General features: G+C 33.4%; 2 protein-coding genes across 2 annotated transcripts; both read left to right on the top strand.

Annotated features, from left to right (window-relative positions):
* Positions 1-600: 600 nt before the first annotated feature.
* LOC130656768 (zinc metalloproteinase nas-4-like) lies at positions 601-2095 on the top strand. Its single transcript, XM_057459722.1, has 6 exons — positions 601-658; positions 787-846; positions 954-1115; positions 1201-1327; positions 1587-1762; positions 1956-2095. The coding sequence occupies exons 1-6, from the start codon at positions 601-603 to the stop codon at positions 2093-2095; spliced, it is 723 nt and encodes a 240-aa protein (XP_057315705.1).
* LOC130634296 (integumentary mucin C.1-like) lies at positions 1952-3797 on the top strand. Its single transcript, XM_057444613.1, has 2 exons — positions 1952-3391; positions 3520-3797. The coding sequence occupies exons 1-2, from the start codon at positions 2143-2145 to the stop codon at positions 3780-3782; spliced, it is 1512 nt and encodes a 503-aa protein (XP_057300596.1). The 5' UTR covers positions 1952-2142; the 3' UTR covers positions 3783-3797.
* Positions 3798-12635: the final 8838 nt, after the last annotated feature.

The raw sequence follows: 12635 nt of genomic DNA, 5'->3' as shown, positions 1-12635 counted from the left end.
ATATGCCATTAGCGCAAAATCTTCACCTTCTACTTAACTTAGATTGCCCCTCAAAGCATCCTTAATGATCTTAGTCAGCACACGCCTACAGAAATATCATAAAAGTCGCTCAGATATAAGAGTGGAGGGACGAAACCCCTTCAGTTAATATTTAGATATAATAATTATTGTTTTTCCAATAATCCTTTACACCAAATTAAGAACTTCGTGAGATTTTATTTATGGAGCAGTTCCAATGAAAATAACGTGTATTGAATTAAACCAATAAAACCATAGGTAAAAATTAATTAGCAACAATTTAATTACTCTATTTTCTGTGACAGTTTCCTTAATTATTGATGACAGTGTTAACATTTGATACATCATAAACCTGTTATGTCATAGCCACTGTTTTAGCTATCCATGACATTACAGGAAGGATATTATTAACACAGCAATAGCATCAGTAATCGATGGAAATCACTTTTCACTTGCTTTGACATATCCTCCCCAAAGTCCGGTTAGAGTCATCTCAATTAAATCTGAAGAAATCACATTGGCGTATAAATAGATGGTGAAAACGCGTTTGGGATCATTCAACAAGCAACTTGAAAGCGTTCAATGTCTATTGCAATAATGAAGATTATACAGTTGACACTCTGTTTTGCCTTCATTTGTGGTATGTCTAACTTGAGGAATATAATAATTATTGATGTGGAAATTATTTAAGGAATCTTGCTTAAAAATTTATTTTCTGGTTTCTCAGTGACGCAAATATCTATTTATTTATTTTTCTCTTGTTTGCAGGTGTTTATAGTTCTCATGTTAGCGAATCTGCAATGGATGATATTGAACAAGTCAACAAAGGTAAGTTCGTCTTGATTTTACTAACCTGCATAAAACTTACTCATCGCAACGAAATAGAATTGGATCCCATTTTTTCTGATTATAATCCTTTTTAATTTTTTCTTAAGGTGGGAATTATGATCAAGTGGATATGAAACTAACAGAAGAACAACGTGCGAGTTTCCATTCTATAAAAAGCAACAATCGAAACAGAAGATCAATCTATGATAAAATGTATAACGCTAGATGGTCTAAAGCTGTTGTTCCCGTTACCATAAGTTCCGAGTTTGGTAAGTAGCGTAACTAATGCATGTTCATGCTTTCTATAAAAAATGTAATTTCTCATTTTCTTACTGTTGCATTCTTGTTCATTAGGTGAATCCGAAAAAGCAACAATATATAAAGCTATCAGGAATATCGAGAGCGTCTCCTGTGTTCGTTTTAAGGAATATCCTGCAGCTTCTGCTCCCGTGGATCACGTGGATATCTACAGAGGGTCCGGGTAAGTTTCAAAGAAACGTTATTTTAATCAAATTGATATTTAAGGAATCAAGTAAGAAACCTGAGTGACGTTAAATGCGAGTTTTAGGAAAGGAGATTTTAATCTTGCTTGTACACACAAGCTGTTAGGAAATTGATAGTTGGAGTATATATTAGTATCAATAACGATTGAACAGAAGATAATCCAAATAAATTAGTAAATCACTAAGAAAATTAATTAAATTACAAGGTTTTCACGCTTCTTCTTGTTTGTTATTCAGATGCTGGTCGTATATTGGTCGGACTGGAGGACGTCAAGATTTATCCTTGGGTTATGGTTGTGTCCATGTACATACTGTCATTCACGAGCTTTTGCATGCTCTTGGTTTTTTCCACGAACAGTCACGGCCAGATAGAAATCAATATGTCACCGTTAACACAAGGAATATTAGAGCAGGTAATACAAGCGAAGCTAAAACGAAATTTATTAAACACTTGTTCAATTAAATATATTTACTGTTTAAAAGTAATGGAAACAGAGATTCTATCAGTCATGTCCTCTTTGTTTAAATAGATGTGCTGTACTCTATACATAATAATTACATTTGAAAGATCTACGTTGTTTCTAACATGTTTGATCTTCCATTTAGGATATGAATCAAATTTTGACATTTCTGAATATTCCCACAAAGATGGATTTGGTGTTAAATATGATTCAGAATCTATCATGCATTATGGAAGGTACGTATTTAAACTCTGGGGTTATGATATAAATACCACCAGCCACTAACTTAGGTTTTCCTTTATAGAATCTTGTGTATATGGAATTTGACTTATATGATCTTGTTTCATTTTAGGTTTACGTTTGCAAAATCTGGCTCTGCACCAACAATTGTGCTGAAATCTAACCCGAATCAACCTTTGGGAGGAAGAAAATTAACTCCATCTGATATTCGACAGATGAATTTATATTACGAGTGTGATGGGTTTGTAAAAACTACAACCACTACTAAACGTCCAACAACTACCACAACGACAACACGTCCAACAACTACAACAACGACAACACGTCCAACAACTACTGCAACGACAACGCGTCCAACTACTACCACGACGACAACACGTCCAACAACTACCACGACGACAACACGTCCAACAACTACTACAACGACAAGACGTCCAACAACTACTACAACGACAACACGTCCAACAACTACTACAACGACAACACGTCCAACAACCACTACAACGACAACACGTCCAACAACTACTACAACGACAACACGTCCAACAACTACTACAACGACAACACGTCCAACAACCACTACAACGACAACACCTCCAACAACTACCACAACGACAACACGTCCAACAACTACTACAACGACAACACGTCCAACAACTACCACGACGACAACACGTCCAACAACTACTACAACGACAACACGTCCAACAACTACCACAACGACAACACGTCCAACAACTACTACAACGACAACAACAACCAAAACGACAACACGTCCAACAACAACCACGACGACGACGACACGCCCCACAACTACAACTACTACAACGACAACTACATCTAGCACTATTCAAGCAATTAATTGCGATCGGCAAGTAGATGAATCTCCGATGTGCTTCATTATTGCAAGCAGATTTTTCGAGGATTTCTATTGCAATAGAAGAATGTTTAGTGTATGTCATCGTGCTTGTTGCAGCTGGAGAAAAAGAAACGCATTTTTAGTTGCATCAACGCTTTCACCATATAGCATTAAGAAAGTAGCAAAACCGACAACCACAGCAACAACAACAACACGTCCAACAACTACCACAAAGACAACACGTCCAACAACTACCACAACGACAACAACAACCAAAACGACAACACGTCCAACAACAACCACGACGACAACACGTCCAACTACTACTACAACCACAACACGTCCAACAACAACCAAAACGACAACACGTCCAACAACAACAACGAAAACGACAACACGTCGAACAACAACCACAACGACAAGACGCCCAACTACTACTACAACGACAACACGGCCAGAACCGAATATTCAGTCTGCGAAAGGTAATTGTCAATGAAACTTTAGTTCACTTAAGCATCCATTACTAAACTGTAATAAATTATGGAAAGCATGATCATATCATGCTTTCAATGCTTTCAACGTGCATTCAATGTTTTTTGTTTATATTTAGTTTGTGGAGATGAAACTTACCTATGTGCAAGAGCTTTTGTAAATCGAAATATATGCGCATTTCCAAAGTTTTGCAGACGATCGTGTGGATTATGTTCGGGTCCTAGTGAAAACATGTGTGACCTTCTCGTCGATGCAATAAATGTTGGTTGTAAACACAGAAGAAGAAGAGGACATTGTGTCTCGAATAACAAGAACAAGAGGAGAATGATGAAGCAAGAGTGTCCAAGAACATGCTGCATGCGTGGACAGTTTTACGAATAAAAAAAAAATGGTGTATCTGTAAATAAATAATTTATTATGCGTGTGCTGGGCGTACGTTTAAATACATATACGTAAAAGAAAAAATTTATTATTGGAAATATATATTATAGATGGCCTTTTGCGTTATTCATAATGCTTACTCCTCTTTGAGAGCCTTCATTGATATAGTAATTTTGGCGATAATAACCATTTAATATTAGCTCGTGATGAATATTTGATTCTATGACAACTAATACTAACTTTGATACTTTGGATCCAAATTCTAGCTGCACGTGTTTTAAATGCTAAAAGAGCTTCAAATGTTCTAGTTCGCTAATTACACTGAAGTGTTTGCACGCAGTCTTGTGGTAGATTGCTCCTTTTTATTGTTGATCATTTCAGGTTTTTATTCAAGGGCTTTTTATCCTAGTCAACATTATTTATTTTACTGTTATTTTGCTTCTTCGCTCTTTGTTTATCTTTCACTGTTACAGAAATTTTGATTTGCATATTAGAGGACGTTGGGTGTTATTCTGAAACTTTCATGAAAATTTATTCTGCAAAATAAAAAAATAGGTTGTACATAGAAAAGGGTTACAATAACCTATATTCTCCTTTTTTATTTAAAACCGTTGTTTTAAGGAATCCCCGTTTGATTGATAATTTAATTAATGCGTAGCGCACAAAGCGCTTCAGCCAATGTTCAATTTGATTTTCCTGCACTGACATGCTGAACCTGGCTTTTAATGGCAGCGTTTAGGCACCGAGTCTCCCGGATAGTGTATTTAATAAAAGCCGTATTCTCTCTGTTTGTTTAAAATGGGTATACCGCGGCTTTATTTCACGGTTTGCGCGCTTTTTATTACTTTGGGTTAGCAGGTGGACAAAATTGCACGAAATACCACGTGGCTTTGCATTTATATTTACCAAAAAATGTAAATTCTTTATCGGCGAAATAACAATAATAACAGAAAAAAATAATGCAGTTAACTCCCAGTAGCCCGGACCTCCACAGGACCGACGAATATAGTTCGACTTTCGAGTTAAGCGAAGCTCCCGTTTTCAAGAGGTTGGGCAAAAGGTGCAATCTTGGCGATGAAAAAGCCAAATCCTGGTCCATAGAACAGGCAACATAAAACAGACAACATCATATATCTATATTACATCACGAGTTTAATAAAAAAAAGAATTCGACATTTATCTAGTCTTTGATTTTCTTTTCTCGAAAAGGAGTAGAAAAATGGGTCAAATTAGCTAATGTTCGAGTTACCTCAGACTTGATTTAACTGGAAGTTTTTAAAAGATAAAATATACTCAAAAGAATGGTTCGAGATAATGAAAGTTCGTGTTATCCGGTGTTCCACGTATCAGAAGGTAAATGTAATAAATATCTTATAAGAAACCACGAGGCTTAAAATCTTCAAAAATAAGAGAATATTTTTTAAATCACCCTGAGGCTCAACGCCACGCTTTAAACGCGCCCGTTCAAAAGTTAAAACATTCAAACGTAAATTGAATGCGCAACTTTTGAATGATGTGCCTGAACGAGGAGGTTAATACTATTATTCCGAATATTTATACAAGATATAGCCACTTCATTGTTGGAAACACTGTCATCAATGTCGATTCTGTGTTCGGAATGTATACATTAAGTATACACCGGCATTGCCTACCCTGTTCCCCTCACATTGCATGGTTTATCTATGGTAAAGACACTTGCTAAGCAAGTCTTGTGATTAAGAGGCGAACTCCATAACCACAAGGCTACGCGCCACAACACAATGGATCAATTAAAAATATTTAGGCACTTTTTTGACGAATTACTAAAAACTAGCCTGTGGAAGAATCCACAGAATCTCCCCCTTGAATCCATGTAAAGCATACCAAACAAAACATACAAGACAGTCATTTGAATTTTTGAAACTCACAATGAGCATTATTCTATATTTATGCACGCTGAAACAGAACGTTTAAAAATTTAAGCAGGTGCAACAAAAAATGCAAAATGTCCAACACAATGTTATGTAAAAACATAAATCTGCTAAAACTTTAAACTTGCTTTGCCATGCCAGAAGTAGCTCCACCAGGGAAAACAGTATAACCGACGTAATTGTTTATCAGACAATAAAAATTAACATATTTTGAAATTATACAAAAAAAGTTGTTACAAAAACTCCAGAATGTACAGTTTGTAATAGATCATACCAAATCAGTCTATTGAATACAGGACCTCCCCCCCCCCAAAAAAAAAAAAGAAAAAAAAAAAAGAAAGAAAAAAGAAAGAAAGAAAAAAAGTGTACTCAAAATATAAGAAATTAAAAGTTAACAACACATAAAAGAGAAATATAAAAACTTGAATCATTTTGGTGTATTGTATAATGTATAACTACGGTAACATTTCAATGTAAAATATTAAAAGAACAGTTTGCCTAACAGACCCAAAGTCAGAATGCTTATTTAACATATTTTAAACGATTAATTTAAGTATAATAAGACATCAACTGAATCACCTTCTTCGTAGCGCTAAAAACAGTAACACGGGAAGAATAACTTTTTACAGATTACATAAATTCTTCTCTAGGACATACACGCTGTATTTTATACGAATAGGGTTTTTTTCGTTTCAGCCTCAATGTTCTTAACTTTTTTGACAAATGCTATCCTCTTTATTCTCAACATGTTCTAAGCATGACTATGGCCTAAAAATGTATAATGCTTTAATTAAATAAAGCCTGCTATAAGTCGCTATAGCTAACAGCAAATTTTGCTACATGTAACGAATCATTGCTTTAGACAGAAAAGATCACTTTGTTAAGCAATAAAAAGCTAAATTTTTTTACTTAGAACAAACAATCAAGCTTAGAGATATTCTAAGGATGTTCTTAACTTCTGATCCCTTGTTCATTGGTCCTACAAAAAAGTGCTTACATTAGTCATTGCATATTTAACTTCATATTTATGGGAAAGTTTAGCTTTGAAAGTTAAAACGGCTTAAAAATTGATATACACCAAGATTCACTTCTCTACCTGATAATCTAAACAACACATCTATCTGCTTTTCTTTCGCCCTCTTACTACGTTTACTTACGTTCTCTCAATAACAGTTTAAATAGATTTTTTACTTCGATTACTAAACTTTGCTTCATCCTAAAGAAAACAAATTGAAAATGTATAGCTAGCTACAACAGTCTGATACATTTCCAATAAGTTCTCTTTTTGGCGTTATATCATCGTACGTTTTTTTTCTTTATAAAAAACATTTCTGACAACGTTTTATACTCGCTCGACAACAACAGTTTTGTTTTTTACATTTTAGATTTAAATTATTCATATGCGAATTTAATAGTTTTTTTGATGCAATCTCGGTCCCAAAACACAAAAGTAGAAACTATAGAAGAACAAATAAGCTTTAATCTAACCTTATGATGAGAAAACATTGTTTGAAATAATCTTTTTCAGGATTAATTTGAAAAAGAGACAACCTTCTTCGCTTTGGTTTTCTTTGTTCAGTTGATAAACAACTTGTTTCCGTGAAAAAAAAGCGCGCACATGGTAAACTGGGGGTAAAATTAAATCATTTTATCCATAACCACCACGTACGGCTTTAAAATGAACAACAAATAAACCCCTGTGTGGCAATGTTTTTTAACTTAGTAAATTTTAGCGTAACGCCACGCTTTGGGAGAGAATGCATGAGCCACAGGAAAGTAACCAGTGGTGTTAGTACCGTGAACTCACATAGTCACTCACATAAGCGTATTATAATATAGGATATAATGCTTTTGGGCGATTTGTATAATTCCTATCACTAAGAAACAGTGTAAATTAATTTTCATCATTGAAAAGAAGTGTTTATACTTGAAAGTCTAACCAAAAAAGGTCACTATGTTCTAAATTTTTAGAATACATTGTGAGGCTGTCATAAACTTGATCTCAGAAATTTTATAAAACAATCAAACAACACGACTTTTAGATGTAATTTTTTCTAAAATTTTGTTTTAATTTTTTTTACAAAAAGCTGGTTAATGAGGAAACGGAACTAAAAGCTTTAAATTTAAGAAATATGACTTATCTATCTTTTTTAACTGAAAAATCACTAACTCAAAGAGTTGCACTTTCCCCTTCATACCTTGTTCAGTAGACACAAGCGCTGACTCTTTTATCTTCAAAACTTCCAATAAACATGTCTTATGGATATAGGAATGAAAAATCACCTGAAAGAAGAATAACACATAAAATAATTTGCCCCTTAAAGGTAAGATCCAAATTATGTTTCAAATGCTCTTAATTGCGAACATTCTAGATGTATATTTCCTTGTGGACAAAGCTACATACGGAAATATATTACGCCAGTCCTGTTACAAAACTTATTTTTTGGACACAATAAAAACATGAAATTGAAGATTCTAGTGTTACCACTTTAAATAGGGACCAGTTACACATGATGCACATGTGCAAAAAATTATGTTTTTTTTTTCAGCCAAGACCTTCATGAAGCATTGTTCTACTAACAACAGCCCGTATATGGAGTAAATACTGTATGTTTACTTTGTTTTACTTCGGAATAGCATGGTTCAACTTGGCAAAAACTTGTTGCATCTCTCTTCGCTCTGCTTGGTGTCGCAAAAGAAATTCACATTTTTGGTATTCAGAGGTATTAAAAAAAATTACAACAAATAGCAATCTAAATTTACGAAATTTCTTCAAAAATAACTTATAAATCTGACCTGGTACCCTGATAACAAAGCACGCAAGCACACACGCAAAGAAATTACGGCATCTGTTTTAACTATTTAAACTTTTTCCTATTTCTATTGACAGGTTTGCTGATGAGGAAAACAATAAAGGGAAGAGATATAACTCTAGGTATTACACTCGATGGAAAAAATAATTTTCTTATCCCGCCAGTAAGTGGAATTCCAAGAGTAATAAAGATAACACAGAAAGAAAAAGTCAACCAATTCTGCTTGGAAATGGGCAACATTATGGTCACTGTGCAGTGAGAAAAATAGCTTTTAAAGCTCGCTAAGTATTTGAACAGTGATGCGACAAAAACGTTTTAGAAAACAGATATGGCAACGTTTCAATTTTAGGGAAAGATTATGAGGTTATAATTTATGCAACCAAAACAGATGCGGCTTAAAAAGGTGCAAGGGTGCCACGAGCAACATTTTTGCTGCGTTGCGTGTGCTTGTAAATGCTGCAATGCTAAAAAATGTTGCAAAGTTTGAATTAAAAAAAAATGTTTCAAATCAAATCGATTTGATTTTGATGCAGTAACCATATTTTAGCTAGCTTTGAGAATCGAAGTATGCTCTTTCACCTTTTTGTTAGGGTTTTATATCTACCAAGTACATAATTCGGCTCTCTCTTTTAAAAAAAAAAATTCACTCTTAGTATTTAACCATATTTTACATAGCTAGCTTTAAGTACCACACATGCCCAGCAGACAAGCTAAAGGAACCACCTCCGCTAGCTAACATAATGGCGAAACTCCCCTTCTTTTTCATTCTGCACTAGCTAGCTAAAAGTAACTACAAACAATGTAAATGTTTACCCATTCGGAAGGGATTTTTTTTAAGTTAGCCAGATGCACATGACAACTTAGAAATTGAAGGTAAATACTGTGATGTCATACTGGAAGCTTAGTTCAGGGTGGCTACACTTTTAAGAATTTTTTTTCCATTTCATTCCACATGACAGACAACTTCATAGTTGTTTTGTTTACTAATCTCCTGTTTAATGTACAGAAAAAACAACAGTCGAAATTATTTGATTACGAAGAAAGTTGTTGAGGTCAGGACGTATTGGTACTAAACTTATTTTTGTAATTAAGCAAATTGCGAATAACTTGAAGTGTTACAAATTGAATTGCCCACGGTAAGATTATGCGTTATTACATTATTTTACGTGTTTTGGAAAGCCAAAAGATACCAAACATGTTTTTTGCTAACTTTAAATTTATTTTCTACATACATTTATGAAAAATAGGTGCTTTTAAGGAAATTTAACCCTAACTAAATGCGCATTTGCCAAGGGTAAATTTTTCCTACGAAAAATAAAATAGCAATTGGAAAAGAAATTATGATGTATAAATTTTTAGGAAAACTTGTTACCAAAGCAATATTTTTATTTCTTATAAAATTAAACGAGAGAGTATGGAAATATGTTACTTTTGCTACAAAAGCCATATTTGGCACTATGGCGTTACAAACCGTTTATTTTCATTTTATTCTTAAGTGGTAGTAAAACATGACTACAGATTGTAAGCGACAAGGTCTCTGTTTATCATGTTTTATAGCCACATACAAATCTTATTCTCATTAAATTTAAGATTCCGACTACAAAAAAAGATTTTGAGGAAGCATATTATAAAGTCAGATAGCTAGCTAGCCTTGTTTATTGCTATTTCTTTAACACTATTTAGTCTGGGGGAGGGGTTGGGCGAATTTGACACTTTTTGGCGGGTTTTTTAAATTTTTTTTTTTTTTTGCTTTGCTGCAGGGTTATGTATGCCAAATATTTAGGTTCTATGCCTCTTTCAGAACTCTAGATATTCGCTATTACCCTAAGTATCTAAATAAAATCCGGAAATCGGGAAAATAAAATAACTTTCGTGATCATTATCCTTAGGACTTGAAACATACATGACAACTTTAATTCGTGAAGGAAAATTTTTTTGTAAATTTTGGTCACATGTTCATCTGATTTCCCGATTTTTTCAGGAAACACGAATTTTCAGGCAATTTTTTGCCTTGAAGTTTAAAACGAAAAATATTTTTAAAAAATTTATTTGACTATCAGAAACTTTAAGGAGAATGTAAAAATCCCCCCACCCCCCCTTAGAATTTAATTTATTGAATTTTAAGCAGGTAGTGTTACGTTAAAGAAATTTCGACCTTTTGATGGGAATACAGACAAAGTGCTGACATTAACAAATATTTATTGTTCTCATTCAATTTTTTTTTATCACGTACTATAACTGTGCAAAGTTTGATTCAAGTCTCTCAAAAGATATGGAGGGGGATCGCCCCGGTCATAACATGTTCGAAATACCCCGGACCGAATAGGGTTAAAGTTCTTCTTCACTTCTATGTGAGAGAGTTTTATCCCAGACAACTTAATATATTGTGTTATCTTCACCGATCTGTTCCAGTTCCACGAGAGGTTGTCGCTGCTGTAAGCTAAATCAGGATAAAAAATTAAAGTAGTCAAATGGACATTGGCAGCAATAAAGTTTCACTTTTTCATCTTTCTACACATTATGCAGCTATAGTTTTGTAATTAATTTTACGAAAAAATGTAACTTTTAACAGCAAAATGACAGTAATAATGAAACAAAATCATATTAAGTTATTTATAAAAATCACGAGGCTCAAAATCTTCAAAATTTAAGAATATGTTAAGAATCACCCTCATGGCTCAAAGTATGTACTCCGACGCTCTTGTTGCTAATTTTCATCTTTTTTTAACTCACCCGTTAAAAAGTTAAGTCATTCGAACGTTACGCTGTAAATCAAATGTTGTCCTTGAACGAGGATTTACAGAATAAGAATAACTTAAGAATATTTAGGCTCTTTTTTGACGAATCATTAAGAATCATTAGACCTAGGGCGCTTTATGTGATTCTTGTAAATAAGGAGCAAATTAAGTAAAGTAATTTTAATCATTGAAGACAAGTTAACTTAACGGTTTATACTGAATGAAAACTTAATAGTCCAGTCGTCATAGTAAAAAACACACTGACCTGAAAAAAAATCATGTAGAGCTGAAATTTGGCACACTTACTCCTTGTAATATGTAGATTACCAGGAAAAAAAGCTCTATCGATAGCATTTGTAAAAAATAAGATATCCGCTATTTTTAAAAATGGTAGATTTCCAAATTTTTAAAGAAACGAAAGTTGGCAATTTAGAACAAAAAGTATTATCACAACAACTTTCAAAAATCATAAAACCATAATTTTAGAAGAAGTTTGTTAAAAAGAAACTGGGAACAAAAAGCTTTAATTTCAAGAAAAATGAGTCTATCTTTTTTAACTGAAAAATCGCGAAATCAAAGAGCTGCACTTTTCCCTTCACTATTATCAAAAAGATTCTTTACCTTGTTTAGTAGATACAACAAGCACTGACTCTTTTTCTTCCAAACTTTTTGGGTAAGATAAATAATAATAAAAAAACTGATGAAATCAATTTGAATTTGCTGCAGAAAATTTGTAGCAATTTTTAGCTTCTGCAGCATTATTTCGACATTTGCAGCGCAAACGTCACGTGACTCATACACACAACAAACTTTTTATACAGTTTATTTGATTATTTTATACGTGTTTACAAGTCGTCGCATTCTGTGAAACTTACAGACGGCAAAAAAATTCAAGCTCATGGAGGTTTTTAAACAAAACCCAGATTTGTTCGGTGCAAAAACAACAGCTGATTCTGAAATTTTTTAAAAAAGAAGAACTTTGTGATAAATTTGATTGAACATACAAAATTGAAACGTTAGGCAAAAAATATTTCATGGTTGGAGAAAAATTTTCTCAGAACATCAAAAAAATGTAAGGATGGAAATTGAACATAAAAAAGCCGTAAATGTTTACGTTAGTATGCTATTTTTAAAAGATCATCTATTGGTAAAAAGTGCAGTTTTTACAGGTGAAAAACGGGAAACATTAATTACTTTCTACAAGGACAACACTATCTTATAGAATCATGTTATGTTGGTATACATAGATCGAAATGTACGTCGTTCTTTAGTGTAAAAGTTAATTGAGGAATTTGATCAAAAATTTACGGTTGAAGAAATTAAAAATTCATTGTAGCAATTTTTTATTTCTTTATAAAAGAGAAAAAACATCTGAAAATGTTTCTCGTTCTT

Source organism: Hydractinia symbiolongicarpus, chromosome 1 (assembly GCF_029227915.1).
Source record: "Hydractinia symbiolongicarpus strain clone_291-10 chromosome 1, HSymV2.1, whole genome shotgun sequence".
Taxonomy (NCBI): Eukaryota; Metazoa; Cnidaria; class Hydrozoa; order Anthoathecata; family Hydractiniidae; genus Hydractinia; species Hydractinia symbiolongicarpus.
Note: the sequence above shows the minus strand (reverse complement) of the source record. Positions and strands in the feature narration are given on the sequence as shown.

Coding starts and splice junctions, on each gene's coding strand:
- LOC130656768 (XM_057459722.1), top strand. CDS start 601: ATGTCTATTGCAATAATGAAGATTATACAGTTGACACTCTGTTTTGCC. Junction 659..786: donor CTGTTTTGCCTTCATTTGTG/GTATGTCTAACT, acceptor TCTTGTTTGCAG/GTGTTTATAGTTCTCATGTT. Junction 847..953: donor TATTGAACAAGTCAACAAAG/GTAAGTTCGTCT, acceptor TTTTTTCTTAAG/GTGGGAATTATGATCAAGTG.
- LOC130634296 (XM_057444613.1), top strand. CDS start 2,143: ATGATCTTGTTTCATTTTAGGTTTACGTTTGCAAAATCTGGCTCTGCA. Junction 3,392..3,519: donor GAATATTCAGTCTGCGAAAG/GTAATTGTCAAT, acceptor GTTTATATTTAG/TTTGTGGAGATGAAACTTAC.